Source organism: Sarcophilus harrisii, chromosome 4 (genome assembly GCF_902635505.1).
Source record: "Sarcophilus harrisii chromosome 4, mSarHar1.11, whole genome shotgun sequence".
NCBI lineage: Eukaryota > Metazoa > Chordata > Mammalia > Dasyuromorphia > Dasyuridae > Sarcophilus > Sarcophilus harrisii.
The window spans coordinates 418,819,214-418,842,360 of record NC_045429.1 but is presented as its reverse complement, the minus strand read 5'-3'; the positions used below and the strand labels follow the sequence as shown (position 1 = coordinate 418,842,360).

The 23,147-nt window shown below is 34.3% G+C and overlaps 1 protein-coding gene across 1 annotated transcript in view; it reads right to left on the bottom strand.

Moving 5' to 3' along the window:
• SLC22A15 (solute carrier family 22 member 15) overlaps nt 1–23,147 on the bottom strand; it is a 90,249-nt gene that overhangs the window by 38,605 nt on the left and 28,497 nt on the right. The window contains exons 4-5 of the mRNA XM_003769821.3: nt 21,690–21,854; nt 6,108–6,237 (exon numbers count right to left, since the gene is read on the bottom strand). Coding sequence (XP_003769869.2) covers nt 6,108–6,237; nt 21,690–21,854 — 295 coding nt within the window. The remainder of the gene's footprint in view (nt 1–6,107; nt 6,238–21,689; nt 21,855–23,147) is intronic.

Genomic DNA, 23,147 nt, shown 5'->3' with positions numbered 1-23,147 from the left:
GCCTAAAGGAGGGCAAACAGGCCCAGATCAGAGACATATTTGATCTAAAGTGGGATTTGGTCCATGAGTGACTGCTGCATTTCTGATCTGGGCAAGATGGGGGGGAGGGGGGAACCAAGTTTCAAAATTTAAATAACAATAATAAAAATAACAAAGTAAGTATAATTGCAGTGATTTGGGGAGGAGACACACTCATTTCAAAAATACTGCTCTTGATTGCAATATATTTTTTTAAAAGTTCTTAAAACTTGGGAATTGCTTTCATACTTTGTTTATAAGAAAGTTTTACTAATTTATTCAGTCTTTATTTTGAAATCCAAATAGTACCATATACCTTATTCAAAAGCCCTAGTTCTGAATACCCTTTGGTTATTTAACAAAAAAATAATTTAGTTTGATCCAGAAGTCTTTCAGAGCTTCAGTCAGCTGGATAAAGTTGATGGTTAGCTGAGTCACATCAGAGCTTGGCAAAAACAAGGGCTGACTATAAAGGTAGGAGAGTTGGACTTATAAATTGCCTCCGCAGGCAATTCTAAAGAGAAGAGTTCCCAAAAAATGCTTTAAGAAAAAGGCTGCTTTCATTATAGAAGTATATTATCTTCCTCAAGTCCCAAGAGACTGTTTTAAAGGCCAGGATTTCAGCAGGAGTGTCTTGGTGCCTTTGTTAAAAAATGATTAAATTTCACCAGGAGAGTGAAATTTAACCTACTCTAAAAAATCTTTGGTTTGAGGTACTTAAAATTTTATCATTTTTTGTGTGGGAGGTAGGAGCAGTGTTCAGATTTGTAGGGAACTCCCATTGTGGAGAATCCCTCCATAAATATACATGTTTCTCTTCATATCATTATTAACTGTACCTGACAGCCCTTGACTGTTATGAGGATTATATGAAATACATATGCAAAGTGCTCTTTAACTCTTAAAGCATTATATAAATACTAGATGTTGCTATTATAAGCAGAGCAACTATAATTTCTTGACTTGTTTTGATGGTCATTTCAAACTTAGAAAGGTAAAGGAACCAACATGAAGAACTAGTTGCTGGGGTGAAAACAATCAGATTCTTGGTAGGAAGTAAGCATCCCACCAGAGACTGCGATAGAAAAGGTAAAGCATCACATATACCAGAGATCTTAGATGAATAGGTTTCAAAGTGTTCATAGAAAGGAAGGATAGAATCCCATGGCCTAAAACTCTACAGGAAAGGTCGAGGGAAAGTAAAATTCTGGAAACAATGTTAAGGACGAAAAAAAGGGAAAGTCATCTAGAACCCAGCTTCTTAAATTATAGTTTGCAACCCCATATGGGGTTGTATAACTGAATGTGAGGGCCACAAAATTGTGATTATTAGTATACCTATTTTATATGAGTCACATAAAAATTTCTTGGGCAAAAAGGGATGATGAGTAGAAAAGATTATGTAGCTCAGGCTTTAGAACCTAATGTAGATGCAGAATCTATATCAATCAATTTAGACCAATTTTAAAATTTAATTAAAACAGTGGAAAGAAACTGGAAATGGAGTGGATGTCCATCAGTTGGAGAATGGCTGAATAAGTTATGGTATATGAATGTTATGGAATATTATTGCTCTGTGGTGTTCTTTTCTTTTATATAATATATGACGGTTCTCTGTGTCCCTCTCTTGGGGAAGTTTTCTGGAAGCAGCCTTACTTTCGGTTCAAATCAATAATCACTCCAAAATGCAGCCAGCGGATAAAATCCAAATGTTTATTTTCTTATCTCTTTCCTTGGGTCTGGTTAGCTTTCTTAGAAGCCGTTCCAAGAGCTCTTGCCGCTAATCTTTTGCCTCTGCCAGCTTTGGCTTTTCTTCTTCCAAATATCTCCAGCCAGTACCAAGGTGAAAGTTGGAATGAATTTGACTCCAACTCCGAGAGTGGGCTTGTGGGCTTCTGTATCTCTCAGAGTGCCCTGTGTCCCAGAGTGCTCTTTGGCCCTAAGAGCTTCTTGCTTATATGAGCTCTCTAAAGGTGTGAACACACGCATTGTTCCACTTAGTACCTTGTTTCAAGTTCTGGCCCATAACACCTCCTTGTAAGATCAGATCAATCATACTGAACCATGCTAAATTAGATAATTATTGTCTCTATCAACTCTAATGACTTAATAGCTTGTAAGGATTCTAACATTGCTCTGTAAGAAATGACCAGCAGGATCATTTCAGAGAGGCCTGGAGAGATGATGCTGAGTGAAATAAGCAAAAACTGGAGATCATTATACATGGCAACAACAAGATTATATGATGATCAATTCTGATGGATGTGGCTCTTTTAAGCAAAGAGGTGATTCAGGCTAGTCCCAACAGGCTTGTGATGGAGAGAGCCATCTATATCCAGAGTTCTGCTGTGGGAACTGGGGGTGGATCACAACATAGAATTTTCACTCTTATTGTTGTGGTTTGCATGAATTTTATTTGTTCTCATTTAAAAATTTTTTTATCTCATTTTTCTTGCACAGCAAGATAATTATATAACTATGTATACCTATATTGAATTTAAAATGTATTTTTTTTTTTTACCATGTTTAACATATATTGGATTGTATGCCATCTAGGAGAGGAGGTGGGGGGAAGGAGGGATAAATTGGAACACAAGGTTTTTCAAGGGTCAATGCTGAGAAATTATCCTTGTGGGGGCAACTAGATGGTACAGTAGATAGAGCACCAGCCCCAAAGTCAGGAGGACCTGAGAGCAGATCTTATCTTAGACACTTAAAAAGTGTGACCTCAGACTGTTACTAGCTGTATGACCCTGGGCAAGTCATTTAACCCCAATTGCCTCAGGGGGAAAAAGAAAAAAAAAAGAAAAATTATCCTTACATATGTTTTGAAAATAAAAAACTTCAATAAAAAAATAAAAATAAAAAGTTAACACAATCAACATGTCAGTTCAGCCATCCTTGATTCCTCACTCAATGTCATCACCTATTTCCAATATATTGCCAGTTCTTTCATTCTACCTTCATGGTATCTCTTGTACATAGCCCCTTCTCTCCTCTGACTCCATCACTATCCTACTGCAGGGCCTTCTCACCTCACATATCATCTGGCTAACTGGTCTTTCTGACTAAAGTCTCTCTTTACTCCATTCCATTTTCTACTAGGCTATCAAACTGATCTCCTAAAAGCGTAGGTCTCACTATGACATCCTTACAGATCATAAACTTCAGAAGTTTCCTATTACTTTGAGGATCTGATATAAAAGCCTCTCTTGCCATTCAATGTCCTTCATTACCTGGCCCCTCAGCTTTCAAATATTTCTTCACCTGATTCCTACCACTTGCTATGGAACCCAGGGACACTAACTTCCTTGTTGTTCCTGGCACAAGATACTCGATTTCCCATCTGCAGATATTTTTACTGGCTGTTTCTCATGCATGTAATTCTCTTACTCTTCATCTCAATCTCCTTGCTTCCATTGAAGATCCAGATCAAATCCTGCCTTCTGCAAAAAGCCTTTCTTTGTTATTCAGTTATTTCAATCATGCCTGACACTTTATGAACCCATTTGGGGTTTCTTGGCAAAGACAATGGACAGTAGTTTGCTATTTCCTTCTCCAGTTCATTTTACAAATGAGGAAACTGAGGCAAATAGGTTTAAGTGACTTACCTAGGGTCACACAGCTAATAAAGGTCTGAGGTCAGATTTGAACTCATAAAGAAGAGAATTCCTGGCTTCAGACTCAGTGCTTTCTGCACCATGGCACCACCTAGTTGCTGCAGAAGACATTCTAGAATCCCCTTAATGTTAATGACTTCTCTATACAGATTATATTCAAATTATTCCATATATAGCTTATTTGCACCTAGCTGTTTATATATTCTCTCCTATTAGATCCTATTGAGAGCAGATACTATTTTTTGTCTTTGTATCCCTTGAGCTTACCGCAGTGCCTGCCACATAGTAGATATTTAATTGCCGATTTGACTTTATCTAGATTTTTAGGAAAGCATTTAGCTAAAGAGAAATATGGATTAGGTGATGGTGGATTTAGAAGTGGTTGAATGGCTAGAGCCAAAGACTAGTTGTATAATGATTATATATCAACTTGAAAGACCTCCAATAAAATATTCCATAGATCTGTGCTTGTTTTATGCCACTAAATATTTTTTTTATCAATACCATGGATGATGACATAGGTGGGATGCTTCTAAATTTGCAAATGATGCAAAATTGAGAGGGGGCAGTTAACATAATGGAGACCAGAACTGAAACTCAAAAAGATTTTGACAGGTTAGGATATTGAATCAACTGGACCAGGAAATGACAAAGATGGAGAATCTAAACTGGGGAAGATCTCTGAGACCATTTAATCTAACTCTGTTCTACATCTCAAGAAAGACAACCTAGAGCCTAGTCAGCAGACTGTAACAGAATGGTAAAGAAAAAATTTCCTTTTTGATGATGTTTTCTGTTCATAGTGTCCTGTTCCTTCTGACTGCTTTTCAGAAGAAATCATTCATAATCTCAAGGCTTGAGGCTTCTGTATAGTCTCAAAAACTCTGACCTTTTTTGTATTTCTCAAAACTGAGCCATATTTTCCAATATATTTTTCCCTTTCCTCTCCTGTATGTTGACTTGGTTTAAAACTAGAAGTTCTTAACTTTTTGTGTGTCAGGACCTGACAATTCTAGGGGAGTCTATGTACCCCTTCTTAGTGTACTTTCAAAAAATGCATAGTATTGGTACATGAATGTTATGGAAATTATTGTTCTACAAGAAACGATCCGCAGAATGATTGCAGAAAGGCTTTGCAAAGCTTAAAGTGCTATATAAACCCTAATTATTATTTTTACTTCTGCTCTTCATGAACTATGCAAAATGAGATATCCAAGTATTCCATGAAATTATATTCCATATTGCATAGGTGGTGGGTGATAAAACACAACTCCACCAGTTCCTTTGTTTGCCTTTCCAAAAAGTGTCTCCAAGAGCCATCCTTCCATTTACCTGGAACTTCCTTTTATCTTCTGATGATATCTACTATGGGACTATTGACATTGATAAGATTCAGTTCCTTTAAAATAATTTCCATTTTTTTGGGTCAATGAACAAAGATTATAATTAAGTTAATGATTATGTAAATTAACTAAAATGTGGTTTTTAGTATTTTTCTACAACTTGAAAGCACAGCCAGGACCATCAAAATTTTTATTTTCTTTATTTTCTGGGTTGCAATGGCCAAAAAATTTATCATTTAGTGGTCAACTTAACAGTGATGAGCTCTTCTGTGCTAGGTTGTTGCTTAGAAATACCACAGCTAAGACAGTAAAATATAGTTTTCTTAGGCTAAGAATTCTTAATAAGATCAAAGATGATCACAACTGAATTAAGACAAAAATATACTGAAAAACTTGAAAATTTCGTAATAGTTAAGGTGTTATATTTTAATTTTTAAAAAATTACCTGCAAATAAAAATAAATATATCAAGAAATTTATTAAGGTTATTAAAAAACACAGCCTAGTATACAGAAGCTGTTATGATTTCTTTTATTGAAACATGTTTTTGAGGAACAGAATCTTATCAATGTCAATAGTCCCATAAGACTCCCTCCACAGATGCAGATTGGAAGCTCTGTAGAAGCTTATAAGGATGGAAAATTGCCTAGGATATCGAACACTTAAATGACCTTTCTAGTGTGTACCTAAGGCAGTACATCAGCCCAGGCTTCCCTGACTCCCAATCATCCCCCTACCTACGATATAGCATTCCGCCTCTTTTGGTCTCAAGTTATGCTAAAAAAAAAAAAAAAAAAATTTGTTCTCTACTTTCACAATCCTGTAATATTAACTTTATATCAAGAGCTTTACATCTATCTATCTATCTCTATATCATCTATCCCTCTATCTGTATATCTATTTATCCATTCATCCATCTCTTTAAATTGCTTTATATCAAGAGCTCATTTCAAACAATGAACATCTGTAAAATGTAGACATTAGTCATCTATTGAAAAGCTAAAAAGTATTAGAGAACTGATAATTACTTCTTAATCAAGCAAGCAAAATCTTTCTAGATAATAGTATTCATTTTCTTAAGGTATTCCTGCAATGTTTACATTAAAATTAAAGGAAAAAAAACTTACAATGACAAGAGAAAGACCACTGTTCCCTGCAGGTTAACCACAACTGCAAGCGTTCTCCAGGAGCGAATGAAGTATCCTAGCAGGGCGTACTGGGCAATTCCTACCGCAAAAAACAGCCCACCGATGGACCCTAGTTCGTGGAGAAGACAATTGTTACTAGAGAAAGAACATTCCACAAGATCATTTCTGATCGAAGACAGTGTGAGAAATCCTTTCCAGTTGTAAAGTTGTCAATGAAACTGATAATTAAAGGACAATTTAAAAATAGAATGATATGCAAATATCAAGCAATGAGAGCTATAATCTAAAGGTGGGGAAAGGGATAAATTATTGGGATAGAGGAAGTAAATATGGGAACCATAAGAATACAAGCAGTGTAACAATGGCTTTTTAAGAAGCATCCAAATTATTTTGTTATACTAAAATATTGTTGGATTGAATAATGATGAAAATTAATAGGCTAATGGCTGGACCTTAGAAAACAAGGGCAGCTAGGTGGTGCAGTGGAAATCATTTGGGACTGAGGGAGGCCTGAGTTCACATCTGGATTCAGACACTTACTAGTTATATGACTCTAAGCAAGGTACTTAATCTCTATTGTTCCAATAACAAAAAAAGAAAAGAAAAGAAAGGAGAAAAAAAAAATCACTTAAGTGGATGTTTGGAAGCTTTTGTTTCATTTATTTTTACTTTCATATTGGATTTGACCTATGTTAAAATACCATGTCTCTTTTGAAAGGCTGGATTAATTCAATAGATAGTGCACCAGTCTTGGACTCAGGAGGATCTGAGTTCAAATTCCACCTCAGACACTTAACACTTACTAGTTGTTAACCCTAATTAATCCTAATTGCCTTGCCAAAAAAAAAAAAAAAAAAAAAAAGATTAGGCCAAAGCATAAATATATTACTGTAATCATCCACAAACCAGATTCTGAACTTGAAATAATAGAAAGGGCACTGAATTAAATTCTTTCCAATATACAATATGTGTATCTCCTATATATTACTCTGCCTCCTTCCTCTCCCCCCACAACAACTATTTTCACAAAGATGTATTCTATTATAACAAAGCTCTTTTAGGTTTCATTGTTGTTGAGGCATTTTTCAGTTGTATCCAACTCTTCATGATACCATTTGAGTTTTCTTGGCAGAGATAATGGAGCAGTTTGCCATTTCCTTTTCTAGCTCATTTTACAGATGAGGAAACTGAGGCAAAAAGGATGACGTTACTTGCCCAGAGTCACACATCTAGTAAGTGTCCAAATCCAGAGTTGAATTCTGGAAAAAGTCTTTCTAGCTCCAGGCTCAGTAACTAAGCCACCAAGTTGCCCTCTAGGTTTCACTGCATGTCCCTAAGTAATAGTACTTTGAGTAACAAAAATATAAACTCTTTAGCTTGGCATTTAAAACTCTCCACAATGAGACCTCATCCTACCCTTCCAATATTACATCCTGTTATTGCCTTTCATGCATCTTATATTCTAGACAAACTGGTTTGCTTGGTATTGCCTAAACATAGTGTGATATCTATTTTCTTAAACTTTTCCACAGAGACTATGCCCAACATTATGATACCTTTAGGTACTAATGGGGCCAAATGGCCAAATGGAATGCTGTAGAAAAGATAGTTGGGAGTGCCTTCTGTAATTCTACCTTTAATGTGCTTCTAATAGAATCAAGGGGAATGAATGTGTTTTATCTTTAACTGTGAAGAATTATGAGGTAAACTGTGGAGAATATAAAGAAAAAGAAAGGAGAAAGTCCTTTCTTGTTAAAACTATCTTAATTGATATATTATGAAGAAACATTTTAAAAAGAAATCCATCATCAGGAAGTGGTTGTCTGTAGACATTCTAGAAAGTGTTTCTTTTGATGCCTAAAGAATGGGTGAAGAAAAAGGATTAACATAATTTATTTCCTGAGACATTGAATTAACTCATTTTAATAAATATGAAGAAAATACCTGACAGACTTTAATTAGCATCTGTAGAAGACTGAATGCCAAAATTGTATTTTTAGATGTGAAGAAAAGACATCTGCTGTCATACTAAGGTTTCAAGATAAATTTAGGTATAGTCTTTCTCATAGTCAAAATAGTATAAATCATGTTTTATTATTGATTTAATTTGTTAACAAGGTATATATTCAATAATTGTAATAAACAGTTATCCATAGCAGATTAAGTAATTTAATACAGAAAAATATGAGCTATTAATTTTGGGAGCTTTATTTAATAATTACATCTTACACTACTTTTTTTTTTTTTTTTTGGCTTTGGCATTTGGGATTAAGTAACTTGCCCAGAGTCACACAGGTAGGAAGTGTTAAGTGTCTGAGATCAGATTTAAACTAACGTCCTAGTGACTTCAGGGCTGGTGCTCTATCCACTGCGCCACCTAGTTGTCCTCGAGTACACTATTATAATAGACTTGAATCTCTCCCTACTTCAATATATCCTACACTCAGTTGCTGAAATGACCTTCTTAAAGTATAAGTCCGATTATGCCATTCCACTACCCAAGAAATACTAGTGGCTCCCTATTAGATTTATGATTAAATATAGTCTTCTGTTTGTCATTTAAAGTTCTGCATAATTAGATGAATTCTCTCATAAAATGGAAGTGTATATCAGACTGCATTAAAAGCCAGAATCCTACATTATGTTGTTTACAAGAAACACATTTGAAGCAGAATGCTATAAAGAGTAAAGGTAAAAGGCTAAAGCAGAACCAATTATGTTTCAGCTGAAGTAAAAAAAAGAAGGGTAATGATCTTGATCTCAGATCAAGCAAAAGGAAAAATAGATTTAATTAAAAGAGATAAGGAAGGAAATTACATTTTGCTAAAAGGTGACAATGAAGTAATATAAATACTAAATATATTTGCATCAAGTGGTATAGCATCCAAACTTGCCTAGAGAGGAAGTTAAGAGAGTTGAAAGAAGAAATAGAAAGCAAAACTGTACTAGTGGGGGATTTCAACTTTGTTCTATCAGAACTAGATAAAATGAACTACAAAATAAATAAGAAGAAAGGAATTTGTGGCCAAAGAACTATTGTGAAATGCAAAATAGATAATTTTGATTATATTAAATTAAAAAGTTTTTGTACAAACAAAATCAATGCAGACAAGATTAGAAGGGAAGCAGAAAACTGGGGGAAATTTTTACATTCAAGGGTTCTGATAAAGTCATCATTTCTGAAATATATAGAAAATTTACTCAAATTTATAAGAATACAAGCCACCCTCCAACTGATAAATGGCCAAAGATATAAACAGATAATTTTCAGATGAAGAAATTAAAACTATTTCTAGTCCTATGAGAAAATGCTCTAAATCACTACTGATTAGAGAAATGCAAATTAAGACAACTTTAAGGAACCACTACACATCTTTCAGATTGGCTATGATAACAGGAAAAGATAATGATAAATGTTGGAGAAAATGTGGGAAAACTGGGACATTAATACATTCTTGGTGGAGTTCCAACCATTCTGGAGAGCAAATTGGAACTATGCCCAAAGGGTTATCAAACTGTGCATACCCTTTGATCTGGCAGTATTTCTACTGGATCTGTACCCCAAAGAGATCATAAAAAGGGAAGAAGAACTCATATGAGCAAAAATGTTTGTGGCAGCCCTTTTTATAGTGGCAAGAAACTGAAAACTGAGTGGATGCCCATCAGTTGGGGAAGGACTGAATAAATTATGGCATATGAATGTTATGGAATATTATTGTATTCTAAGAAACAATCAGCAGGATGATATCAAGAAGCCTGGAGAGACTTACAGGAACTGATGCTAAGTGAAGTGAGTAGAATCAAGAGAACATTGTACACAACAACAACAAGATTATATAATGGTCAACTCTGATAGACGTGTTTTTTTTCCAACAATGAGACAATTCAGGCCAGTTCCAATAGTCTTGTGATGAAAAAGCCATCTACATGTCGAGAGGACTATGGAGACTAAGTGTGGATCATAACATTGCATTTTTACTTTTTTTTTTGTTTGCTTGTATTTTATTTTCTTTCTCATTTTTTCCCCTTTTTGATCTGATTTTTCTCATGCAACATAATTGTGGAAATATGTCTAGAAGAATTGCACATGTTTAACATATATTGGGTTACTTGTCATTTAGGGGTAGGGATAAAGGAGAAAAAAATTGGAACATAAGATTTTGCAAGAGTGAATGTTGAAAACTATCTTTGCATGTTTTGAAAATAAGCTATTATTTAAAAAAGAAAAAAAGTTTTTAAAAGTTCTGTATAACTTGGTTTCTTCCTACTTTCCAATTTTCTTAGACATTCTTCTTCTCCATATATGCTATGGCCTAGCTACACAGGTCTACTTGTTATTTCTACTACAGGCTAAACATTAGATACTAGATCTCACTGGCTGTCCCTCATGTGAGAAATGATCTCACCCTCCCTCAATTTCTACTCCCATCCTCCTTGGCTTCCTTCAAGACTCAGCTCAAATCCAGTGAACTACAAAAGATCTTCTCTAGTCCCTCCCTGCCCCCCATCTTCCTCCCCAACAGCTGCTAATGTCTTTCTTTTTGCAATTACCTTCTATCTATACTTCGTATATTTTATATTTAACTAATTATGTGCACGTCATTTCCACTTTAAAGAAATGAGTTTTTTGAGGACAAAACTTGTTTGTACTTTTTGAATCTCTAGAATTTAAAATAGTGGCTGGAACACAGAAGGAATTAATAAATGCTTTGATTTACTAATTGAAAAGGAAGAGTGTTTGTTTATTAAGGCTAGAAAGGTAGCATAGAAAAAAATTAAAAAGGGTCTTGAATGCCAGGATGAAGAACTAATATTTTATTCTACAAGTAATGGTAAGTAACTGAGATCTGAGGGAAAATGAAATAATCATATGTATTAGAAAGACATTTTAAGCAACTATATGAAGAAAAGGCATAATGAATATGGAGAACTCAGGAGGAATTTATTAAAATAAATCAAATAAAAAGTAATTATGACCTAGTTTAGGGTGATGGCAGTAGGAGGAGAAAGGAGAAAGAAAATAAAAGATAAATGATAGGCATAAAACAGAAAGACATGTGAAACTAAGTAGATCCTGGGATTAAAAAATGAGAGAGTTGATGTTCTACTCTTTTCTTTCTCCTTTCTACATTAGTGTATTCTGTTTACCCTCCCTTATTTTACCCCTCTTTAAGTTCTCAAAGAAAAACCAATTTTCTCTGCACCCCAGTCTCAGAATCTCTCATTTTCTTATTTAACTCCCTTAATTTTCTTTTTCCAATTATAGGTAAAGATAGTTTCCAACATTCATTTTTGTAAGATTTTGTTTTCCAAATTTGTTCCTCCCTTCCTCCTTTGCAGCTTCCCTCACCAAGACAACCAGTAATCTGATATAGGTTAAACATGCGTAATCTATTTAAACATATTTCCATATTTATCAATGTTGTGATGCCAAGGTTTTCAACCTGGTTATGTAATCAGTGAAATTTGTTTCCCCAGCAGCAGCCAAATGGGTTCCTTTTTTAAAAAATTTATTTTTATTTTGAACTAAGAAAAAGTAACAGTAGTGGATATATAAAACAGGAAATACATATTTCATATCACCCACTTTTTAAAAAACATGTGATAAATTCTACATTATTTTCAAAACTGTTCTCTTCATCTGTGTGTTCAAATGAACTTCCTTCTGTCTTCTGTATACTTTTAAAATATTACAATGTTCTGTTTTATCACCATGGTACCTTGTCCACTTCCCTACCTCTCTTCCCCCAATTTAAAACTGAGAAAAAAAGAAAAATCAAACAGTCTATTACAATTAATTTACATGCTGCTCATATCCAAAAATGCATGTCTCTCCCTTTACCTTGTTTCCATCACTACTCTGTCAACAGGAGGATAATAAACTTTATCAGAGGTCTTCTAGAGACAATGTAAAGTACTTAAATCTTTCCTTTTTTTCCCTCACTTAATAACATTCTATTTTTTCCAATTATATGTAAATATAATTTTCAATATTTACTTTTATAAGATTTTGGTTTCCATTTTCCCCTCCCTCCCATGGGGATGAATCCAATCTGATATGGATTATACACGTACAATCATATTAAACATATTTTTAAATCTTTCAAAATTTAATTTCTTTTCAATGTTGCTGCTCTGTTTAAAGCAGCCTCCTGGTTCATTTGATATCAAATAATACTACCCAGAATCCTCTAAAATTATCTCTTTTATCATTTCTTACAGTACAAGAATATCCCATTACATTTGCATACCCCATTTTGTTTATTCACTTGCCAGTTACCTAAGAGGTAACTAAGTCCAACACACCTATAAGTTTCTTTTGTCCCCTCTCCTCCCTTCTTCTCTCCTTCCTCTCTATTCCCTTCTTTTTCCCTCTTTAAATCTCTCTTCAGGACCAGGAAGTTTTGTTTTGCTTGTGACTATTCCCTCTCTCATTAATCTCCCTTACCATTTCACTCTTCAACTTCATTTGTTTTCCTATTGAATTTGTTATATTACTACATCAAACCACATTGTATGTGATCCACATTCCCCTCTCTTTTTCAGATAAGAATGCAATTTATCTAATGCTTATTCTCCCCACACCTGTATGTCTATATATCCTTCTTATGTGCTATTGTAAAAAAGTTCTAGTCCCTTCTTCCTCATTTCTACATTAATGTACTGTTTATCCTCCCTTCTTTTACCCCTCTTTAAATCCTCAAAGAAAATCCAATTTTCTCTGTACCCCCAGCCTCAGAACTTCTCAGTTTCTTATTTGATTCCCTTAACATCAACTCCCTTTGAAGTTATTAATGTTCTAAAGGGTACTTGTTTCTTCTCTTTTAGAATGTTAGAAGTGCTCCTTCTAATTAGTCAAGTAAATTTATCTTCCTAGGTTTCTCTGGATTTATGTGTTTTTATTTTCAAATTCACATTAAGCTCTCAAAAAAAAAAATCAGTAATGTAGCCTCTATTCTAAGAAAGGTCCATATTTTTTTCCTGTAAGATAACATTCAGCTTTGCAAGGTAAATTTTGTTTGTAAATCTATTTCTTTTGAGTTTTTGAATATCAAATTCTCTTATAAGACATCTCATTTAAAGTGATAGTTGCTGTGATGGACTTGGTTTTTCTCAGCAATGTGGTGATCGAAGACAATTCCAACAGACTTGGGATGGAAAATGCCATCTCCCTCCAGAGAAAGACCTATGGAATCTGATATGTATCAAAGCATATATTTTTACCTTTTTTGTTTGTTTATATGCTTTTTTCTTTTTCATATTTTTTTCACTTTTTGATCTAATTTTTCTTACACAACATGACAAACATGTAAACACATTTAGAAAGATTGTACATGATTTAACTTATATCAGATTACTGTTGTTTTGGGAAGGAAAAAAAATTTGGAACACAAAGTCTTACAGAAAATAAATGGTGAAAATTATCTTTTTATGTATTTGGAAAAAAAATACTATTGAGAAAAAAGTGAAAATTGTAAGGTCTTATATAATCCTGATTACAATTCTTGAGATGCTTCTTGGAGGATATTTGCAGTATATTTTTTTTTTCTTCTGATGTGGAAGTTTAGTTTTTAGCTATGACATTCCAGAGACTTCCTTTTGGGGTCTCTTTCAAGAGATGATTCTTTCTAGATTTACTTTATTCTTTAGTTCTAATAGATCTAGTCAGTTTTAATTTATGATCTTTTGAAATATATATTTTGGCTTTTAAAAAATCTATTTCCAGAGAGTTGAATGGTACTTACATTGTTTCTCCTTGAGTTATCATCTAAGTCAGTTGTTTCTGACATCATATACTTTATATTTTTTCTACACTTAAATATTCTGATTTTGTCCCAGTATTTTTTGCTGTCTCATAAAATAACTTATTTCTCTTTAGTCTATTTTAGTTTATAAGTAGTTCATTTTTTAGGTAAAGTTTGTTGTTTTCTAAGATACTATTCTTCTTTTAATTCTTTTATTTCAGAGACTTTTTCATTTTTTATTTCTTGTGTCACTTATTCTAGGTATTCATGTAGTTCTTGTGTAAAATTCATACATTTAATCCTCATCACTGCTAGTATGAATTAAATAATCAAGTTGGCTTTTTCTTATTTCCTCTCTACTTGCTCCTGGTTCACCAAAAATAGATTTTATTTTCTTTTAAAACTGTGCTTTAAAAAAATATCCAGTTGGAGCCTGTATGTGTACATTCTGACCACCAACCTAGCTATGTTGTGAGATGTTCAAAATCCCCATAAGAATGGATGCCAGGAAAAGATTTTTTTAAAATAACAATATATGCAAAGAATTTTTATGATCTGTATCAGTGGTGAGAATACTGAAGCACTGAAGAAAGGAAAATAAAAGCTAAAATGGGGACAAAGTGCATATCTTGACGGACTAAAGAGACAAAAAACCCATTAAATTAAAAGTTTATCTAATTTTCATGAGCCAAAAGAAGGGCATTCTGGATCAACCAGAAAAGAATTCTTATTTTTATTTAAATAGTGAGAGAGAGAGAGAGAGAGAGAGAGAGAGCGCGCACGCGTGCAAGCGAGCGCATAATATTGTGGAAAGAATCAATTAAAGCCCCCAAGTTCAAATCCCTTTTCTGATATTTAATATCTATGTAACATTGGACAAGTCAATCTGCTTGGTTTGCAATGGCCTTATCTGTACAATAATAGGTGTTAGACTAAATAACCTTTCAGGTCCTTTCCAGCTTAAGGCTTATGACCTTGGACTTTGGAGTCATGAGGATGTGTGTTCAAGTCTTGCCTCTGCATAAAACTAGTCAGGTATTCTTGGAGTAATAATATAATCTCTCAGTACCATAGTCAATTCTCTAAGACAGATTGTCAATTTGTATATGTGGAAGGAATTTCCAGACAAGAAATTTCCCATACTTAATAAATCAGAGGACCAAAGCAAAAAATAAAATATCTATCTATCTGTATACTTTTCTTTCTCTCTCTCCCTCCCCCCTCTTTCTCTCTAACCAATCATCTATATCCTTATCTATCCATCCATTCATTTGTCTCTAACCAACCATCATCTATTCGCTTATCTATCTACCTATTCATCCATTTATCCACCCAGCCATCTATCTATATAGTTATCTATCTCTATATCTATCCATCCATCTATCTCCCTATCTCTATATCTCCATATATTCATCCATCTATATTCATATCTATCTGTCTAGGTATCTATCTCTATGTCTATCCATCCATTCATTTGTGTCTCTCTCAACAACCATCTATATCCTTATCTATCTATCCATCCATCCACCTGTCTGCTCTATCCAACCATCCATTTATATGCTTATCTATCTGTCTATCCATCCATCCATCCATTCATTTGTTCATCCATCTGTCTGTCTATTTATCTATCATCTATATATCTATATCTATCCATCCATCTATATCCCTATCTATCTCTATACATCCATCCATCTGTATTTTTATCTGTCTATGTGTCTATCTCTATATCTATCCATCCATTTATCTGTTTCTCTCTCCCCTTCCCTATATCTATCCATTCATTTATCTAGATCCATATCAATCTATTTACTTATAACAAATGAAAAAATTTAGCTGAGAGAATTATTATCTCTGGCACTCCTTTTTAACACATACCAAGGCATATGGAATAAGTAACAAATATACCTTTCCCCCCACCCCACACACAGAGCACAAAGGAAGAGCCTCTTCAGAACCACTTCTTCCTAACACCTTTCCAGCTCTTGCCATAAAAGATAAAGTTGTTGTACCACTGGAATTATGTAGAGGTCATCTTGTGTATACCACTCATTTAAAAGATGAGGACAATTAGGTCCAAGGAGGGCAAGTATCTTGGCTATGGCCACACAAGTAACAAGTGTCAGTCAGGATCTGAACTTAGATCACTTGACTCCAGAGGCAGTAATTTTTGCCCTATACCATACTTCCAACAACAGAATCATCACAGTTTTTTCAGCCCTCTGTAAAAGATATCCAACCACCTATCTCTGTTTTAACCTTCCAGTTTAACAATCTTACTGATTTCACAAGTACGAAATTTTTAACCTTTGATACGAACAGATTCAAGGATGAATAAGGAGGGGACAGAGGAGAAAGAGGAATTCTTATGTTTAAACACAGATTATTGTATGCCTTTTTATTTCTGTTGGCCAATAAAGACAAACCAAGAGGCCTTATTTACTGACCAATGCAAGTAAATTTGATAGGAACAGGACACCACAAATTGAGTGGGAATGAGTTACTTCTCACTAACTTTTTGCAAAAGATTAAGTAAACAAAACCAAATTAAGTCCATATATAAATCAATATGGAAATGTGGAATTTTTGTAGGAAAGTGACAAGCTAATGAAAAATATAGAAGATTCTTAATTGAATAATGGCTAGGATTTTAGTAGTGATTTAAAACTGTCTTAGAGTCTTCTCTATTTAAATTTAATAACAGAAACAAGACTGTTGCTAATTTCCTTGTTAATTATAGCTAGACTACACTTTTGCAACTGGAAAATACATTTTAAAATGTTCACTTACTAATTTTCTTTTTAAATCATTAATATCTCTTTGTTTTTATGTAGTCTTAATTTCCTAATATAACCATCTTTTCTACTGTATAGTGAGGTCTACCCTTGGAACAAAGAATAACAAAAGAGGAATAAAAAGCAATTCAATAAAATTAACCAACATTTCAGTAGAGAAATGTTTCACATCCATAGCCTCTTATCTCTAAAAAAAGAAGGGAAGGTGATGCATTACCACTGCCCAGCATAGTACTGGACACAAGGCACTATTTGATTCCTTTTGGAAAAAAAAGTTCTCTTCTGTTTCCAAGTGCAAGATTAAATTATGTCTCTCTTACCAGTTATAAATGGCAGAATGGGCAGAGTTTGGAAAGACTGTCAATTTTTTGCTCAACCAAACTCACTTCTTTATGAAGGCACCAAAGACCAGGAGGTATGGCCAGGGAAGTTAGAGCTGATTTCCAGTTTGCTCAGCAGCCCATCTCTAATAACCATACATATTGATCTTAATTTATTTCTCCTCTAGACTCTGACAGCTGATTTAGCTGGACTAGGGGAGGAACAGGGATCCATTTATGTCAAATCCTCTCCTTTTCCACTCAACTCCTTATGATGGTATAATAGGCAAAGTGTTGGACATGGAATCAAGAAGACCTGGGTGCACATCCAATTATGAGCAAGCCACTTAATCTCTCCCTGGGTCTCAGTTTCCTCATTTGTAACATGGGGAAAATAAATATTTATGGCATTTTACCTTTCCAGACTTCAATTCCTTAACTGTAAAATGAAGATAATAAAGAGTTATGGCATCTACTTCATAAGGTTGTGATGGGGCTCAAAAAAGAGAAGTGCAAAACTACATGCGGGAGTAAATCAGCATGATACATATGCATTCATCCATTAAATAGTTTTGTATTCATTAGAACTTGGATTCATCAAGGTGGATCACAAGTTTCTTGGACCACATTCTACAACAGAAAAATCCTCCTTTTTGCAATATGAGAAGACGTGCCTGGATGGACAATAAGATTTGCAAAGGCTTTCTCCTAGGGCAACATTTTATGCCAATAAAGTAAAGAATAAAGATTGCTGTTCTCTGAGCCCTTGTATCTGCATCTGTAAATAAGATGGTAACACTGGATGATTGCTGAGGTCCTTCATCTTTTTGGTATGAGTTTGGGAGTCTTAAGTGCTAGCAAAGAAGAGGGAGATAGAATGCTTAGGTTCTAACCTTTGTTATAGCACTAATTCACTGTGTAACTGGGGTCAATTACTTCATTTTCTCGGGCCTCAATTCTCATTTGTAAAATGAAAGTTTGTCAAAAGCATATACTTCAAACCAAGAGCTAGCATTGTTTGTAATGGAAAAACACCAGAAATTTCCCCAAGTAAAAATAAGATTAAAATAGCAAGGATGTCCTTTTTTTTTTCATTCTGAATATACACACTAGAGGAAATAGTAACTATAGCAATGAGAAAAGAGGTTTAAACACTGGCAAGGAGAATTTGATTTTATCACTTAATATTGAAACTAAATAGTGGCACAGACATAATCCACTAATGTGGATCAATATGTGATGATCAACTGTGATGGATTTGGCTCTTTTCAACAATGAGGCAATTCAAGGCAATTTCAATAGACTTGATTTTTATTTCTTTTTTTCTTTTCCTTTTTTTTAATTAAAGCTTTTTATTTTCAAAATATATATACATGAATAATTTTCGACATTCATCTCTGCCAAACCCTGCGTTCTAATTTTTTCTTCCCTTCCCCCACCCCCTCCCCCAGTCAGCAAATGATCCAATATATGTTAAACAAATATTATGCTGCACAAGAAAAGTCAGATCAAAAAGGAAAAAATGAGAAAAAACAAAATGTAAGCAAACAATAATAAAAAGAGTGAAAATACTATGTTGTGGTCCACATTCAGTTCCTATTGTCCTCTCTGGTACAGATGGCTCTCCTCATCACAGACCATTGTAACTGGTCTGAATCACCTCACTGTTGATGAGAGCCATGTCCATCAGAACTGATCATCACATAATCTTGCTGTTGCCATGTACAATGATCTCCTGGTTCTACTCATTTCACTCAGCATCAGTTCGTGTAAGTCTCTCCAGGCCTCTCTGAAATCATCCTGCTGATTATTTCTTAAAAAACAATAATATTCCATAACATTCATATACCATAACTTGTTCAGCCATTCCCCAACTGATGGGCATCCACTCAGTTTCCATTTTCTTGCCACTATAAAAAGGGCTTCCATAAACATTTTTGCACATGTGGGTCCCTTTCCCTCCTTTAAGATCTCTTTAGGATACAGGCCCAGTAGAGACACTGCTGGATCAAAGGACAGGCACAGTTTGATAGCCCTTTGGGTATAGTTCCAAATTGCTTTCCAGAATGTTTGAATCAGTTCACAACTCTACAACAATGTATTAGTGTCTCAGTTTTCCCACATGCCCTTCAGTATTCATCATTATCTTTTTCTGTCATTTTAGGCAATCTGAGAGGTGTGTTGTGGTACCTCAGAGTTGATTTCCAATAGACTTGTGATGGAGAGAGCCATCTGCATCCAGAGAGAGAACCATGAAGACTGAATGTGGACCAAAGTATAGTATTTTCACTTTTTTTGTTATTGTTTGTTTGCTTGGTTTTTTTCCCCCTTTTGATATATTTCTTGCAAAGCATGATGAATATGGAAATATGTTTAGAAGAATTGGACATGATCACCTATATCAAATTGCTTGCTATCTGAGCGAGGGGGGAGGAGAGAGAGAAAAAATTCTGAAATGCAAAATTTTGTGAAGATGAATGCTGAAAACTACCTTCGCATGTATTTGGGAAAATAAAATACTATTAATTAAAAAAAACCAATCAAAATTATGAGGAAAGTGAAATGACTAAAAAAGAAATAAATGAAAATAGGAGCTCAGTGTTAACAAACACAAAGCCTAAATGAGTAACGAAATGACTAACTTCTTGGCCTCACTACCATTTCCCAAAAAGCTACATGGAAAACTGAAAACCATTTTGGCAGAAATTAAGTGTAGAGCAATAATTTACACTATATACCACAGTAGTCTCAAAATGTGTATGTAATTTAAATATAAAATGACATACCATAAAAAAAATCAAAGGGATCAAGAGAAAATCTCTTTTAAAATTATGTCTCTCTATATATATGTGGGGAGAATTCTAAATGAGAGAGAAATCATAAAAGGTAATTATGATTGCATAAAATTCTACAACTTGAATATAAATAAAATCAATGAAGTAAAATAAGATAGAAATAGTATTGCAACATATATCACTTATAAGCCTAACATCCAAAATATAGAGTGAATCAACACAAATTTATAAAAGGAAGAGTTATTTCTCAAAAGGTCTGAAAATGACAACAAAATTCAAAAGAAACTTTGAAAACTCTAAGTGATTATATGTGCCAAATCACTAACAGCAAAGTAAAACTCTGAGATTTCTCCTCCTAACATGTCTATTGGGAAAAGTGACAAAATATGGGAACAGGCAGCATTTGAGGGGAACTAACAAGAGAGGCAGGCTAATGCATTGTTAATGGAAATGCAGAATGCTAATAATTCTGGAAAACAATTTTGCTTGAGAGGGGTGAAGTGATTAAATTGTCCAAATCCTTTAATCCAGCCATCCCATTAGTCAGCATATGCCCCAAGGAAATCAAAAATAGAAACAATGGTCCACTATATAATATAATATTAATACAAGCACTAATTGGGAATAAAGAAGAAATGTGAATACAAAGTGAATACCCATTAATTGAGAAAAGGCTGAAAAAACTGTATGAACATAATGGAATATTACTATGCACTAAAAATAATGACTGTGAGGAATTCAGAGAAACATGGGAAGGTCTGTTTGAACTGATACAAAATGAATACATAGAGCTAAAAGAAAAATATAATAATTATAACAATAACAGCACTTATACAGTGTCTATTATGTGTCAGATACTATGCTTTACAAATATCATCTCATTTGATCCTCAGAACCACTAGAGATGGATACTATTATTAACCTCATTTCACAGATGAAGAAACTGAGGTAAATTGAGGTTAAATGAGGAAGTGTAGGAGCCTATTTTAAACTCAAATCCTCCTGGCTCCAGGCTCCTTCACCACCTAGCTACTTCTAAATATAACCAATCTACAGACACAGTGACTTCTATGATTTAAGTGCAGGTCCCACTAGAAGAAACAGCTTTCAGTAGCTAAAAAAGTCAGTGAGGATCCTGGGAGGACAAATAACAAATGTTCTTCCCCCACAGCAGAAAGGTAGAGGGCTATTAGGAAAGAAAATTAGCTATATTAAAGAAGCTTTCATTGTCTCATCTATTTTGTGTGATTTTTTTTTCTTTGATACAACTTGTTTTTTAGGAGCAGGGACTGGTTTATTTCTGCCTTCCTGTCCCTAGAGACTAGTATAGTACTTGGCACAGAATCAGTGCTTAATGCTTGTTGGCTGATTTGTCCTGAAGAAAGGCTCCAGTGGAGGGAGGGACCTGTTTTTGAAACAGGCTGTAAAGAAAAGAGGCATCAATAAAGTTTCTTGAAAAACAACAATAAATTCAAGGACTGGATTCAGTGACTTCTAAGGTCCTTTCCACACCTGGTCTTCCATGATTCTAGGAAATGCTAATAAATTACCTGTACAAGGTCACATGGGAAAAAAATTGGAACTAAATTCAGAAGAGAAAAATTATTAAACAACATTTATATTCCCAGATCACTAGAGAGTCCTCTGAGATCATCCAATTGAACCCCCTCATATTTGCTCAAATATGAGCAAAGTGAGCCTCAGAGTTAACTGACCTGCCCATTTTCATAAAAGACAGTGAGTCAGGACTGAAACTTTGGCATTTTATGTCTAGGTCAGTGTTGTTTACATAATACTATGAACTTCTGAACTTGTTTTTCAAAGACTTTGGAGTTAAACCAGTTCTCGTGGTGTCCATAATAGTGTCTACCAAGATCTATTTTGTTTATAAATGAGTCTAAAAGTTTACCTGCTAGAGCCCAGTAGGCAGTGCCCAGACATTCATTCAATAAAACAAAAGATACCAGCGACATCCCTCCATTCATCACTCCCACGAGAAATCGAGATATGGCAAAGAACTCATATGAGGGGGAAAATCCATTTGCAATAGCAAACAGGATGTCAAGGGCAAAACCTAAAAAAAGCAAGGAATAATATTCATTTACTAAAAAAGGTACAAAAAAACAACATTTGACGATAATTATTTATTTTATCTGTTGCTTTATGAAGAGAGTCCTTGAAAAATACAAATGTTCTTAAGCTATAGTCTTTTAAGTTATATCTTTTTCATACACTTACTAAGAAAATACTTCTAGGAAGAACAGAAACTGACAATTTAACTATTAGAGAGCAGAGGCTAGTACAAGTAAATTCTAAATGACCTACACCAGATAGTCTTTATAATGAAGAGAGTATTATATTTGTAATCAGGAGACCCAATTCAAATCCTTAACTTTCTTTTATTACCTGCATTTCTTAAGTGAGTCACTTTATGATATGAACTATGCCCAAATAGCTATAAAATCACGCAGATCCTTTGACCTAACAATACTACTATTGGCATGAATCCCAAAAGAGATTAAAAAAAGGAAAAGGACTTATATGTACAAAAATACTTATAGCAGCTCTTTTCTCAGGGCAAAGAATTAGAGATTGAGGGGATGCCCATCAATTGGGGAATGGCTGAATAAATTGTGTTATGTAATTATGATGGAATACTATTTTCTATAAGAAATGAGCAGGATGCACTCAGAAAAAAAAAAACTGGAAAGTCCTCTGTATTATGTACAAATTAATAGCAGTGTTGTCGGATGATCAACTGGGAATGACTTTGCTATTTTCAGCAACACAATGATCCAAAATTATTCTGAAAAATTTATGATGAAAAATACTATCCACACCCAGAGAAAGAACTGTTTGTATTTGAATACAGACTGAATTATACTTTTTTAAAACTTTATTTTCCCAGAGTTTTATTTGGGGGGAGGAATCTATGTTTTCTTTCAAAACATTACTTGTATAGAAATGTTTTGTATAACTTCACATATGCCTTCTCAATTGAAAGTGGGAGGATGGGGAAGGAGGAAGGGAGAGAATCTGAAACTCAAAGTTTTAAAAACAAATATAAAAAATTGTTTTACACGTAACTGGGGGAAAACATATATATACATATATACAGACCCAGACACACAGAGGGGGGGAAGAGAGAGGCAGAGAGAGGAGAGAAAAGAGAGAAAGAGAGAGAGAGAGAGAGAGAGAGAGAGAGAGAGAGAAAAAAAGGAGGAAGAAAGGGAGGGAAGGAAGGAGGAAGAGAGGAGAAAGTCACTTTACTCTTGTTGGGTCTCAGTTGCCTTAACTACAAAATGAGGTTATGGGAGTAAGTGATCTCTAAGGTACTTTCCAGTTCTAAATTCTATGATCTTAGAAT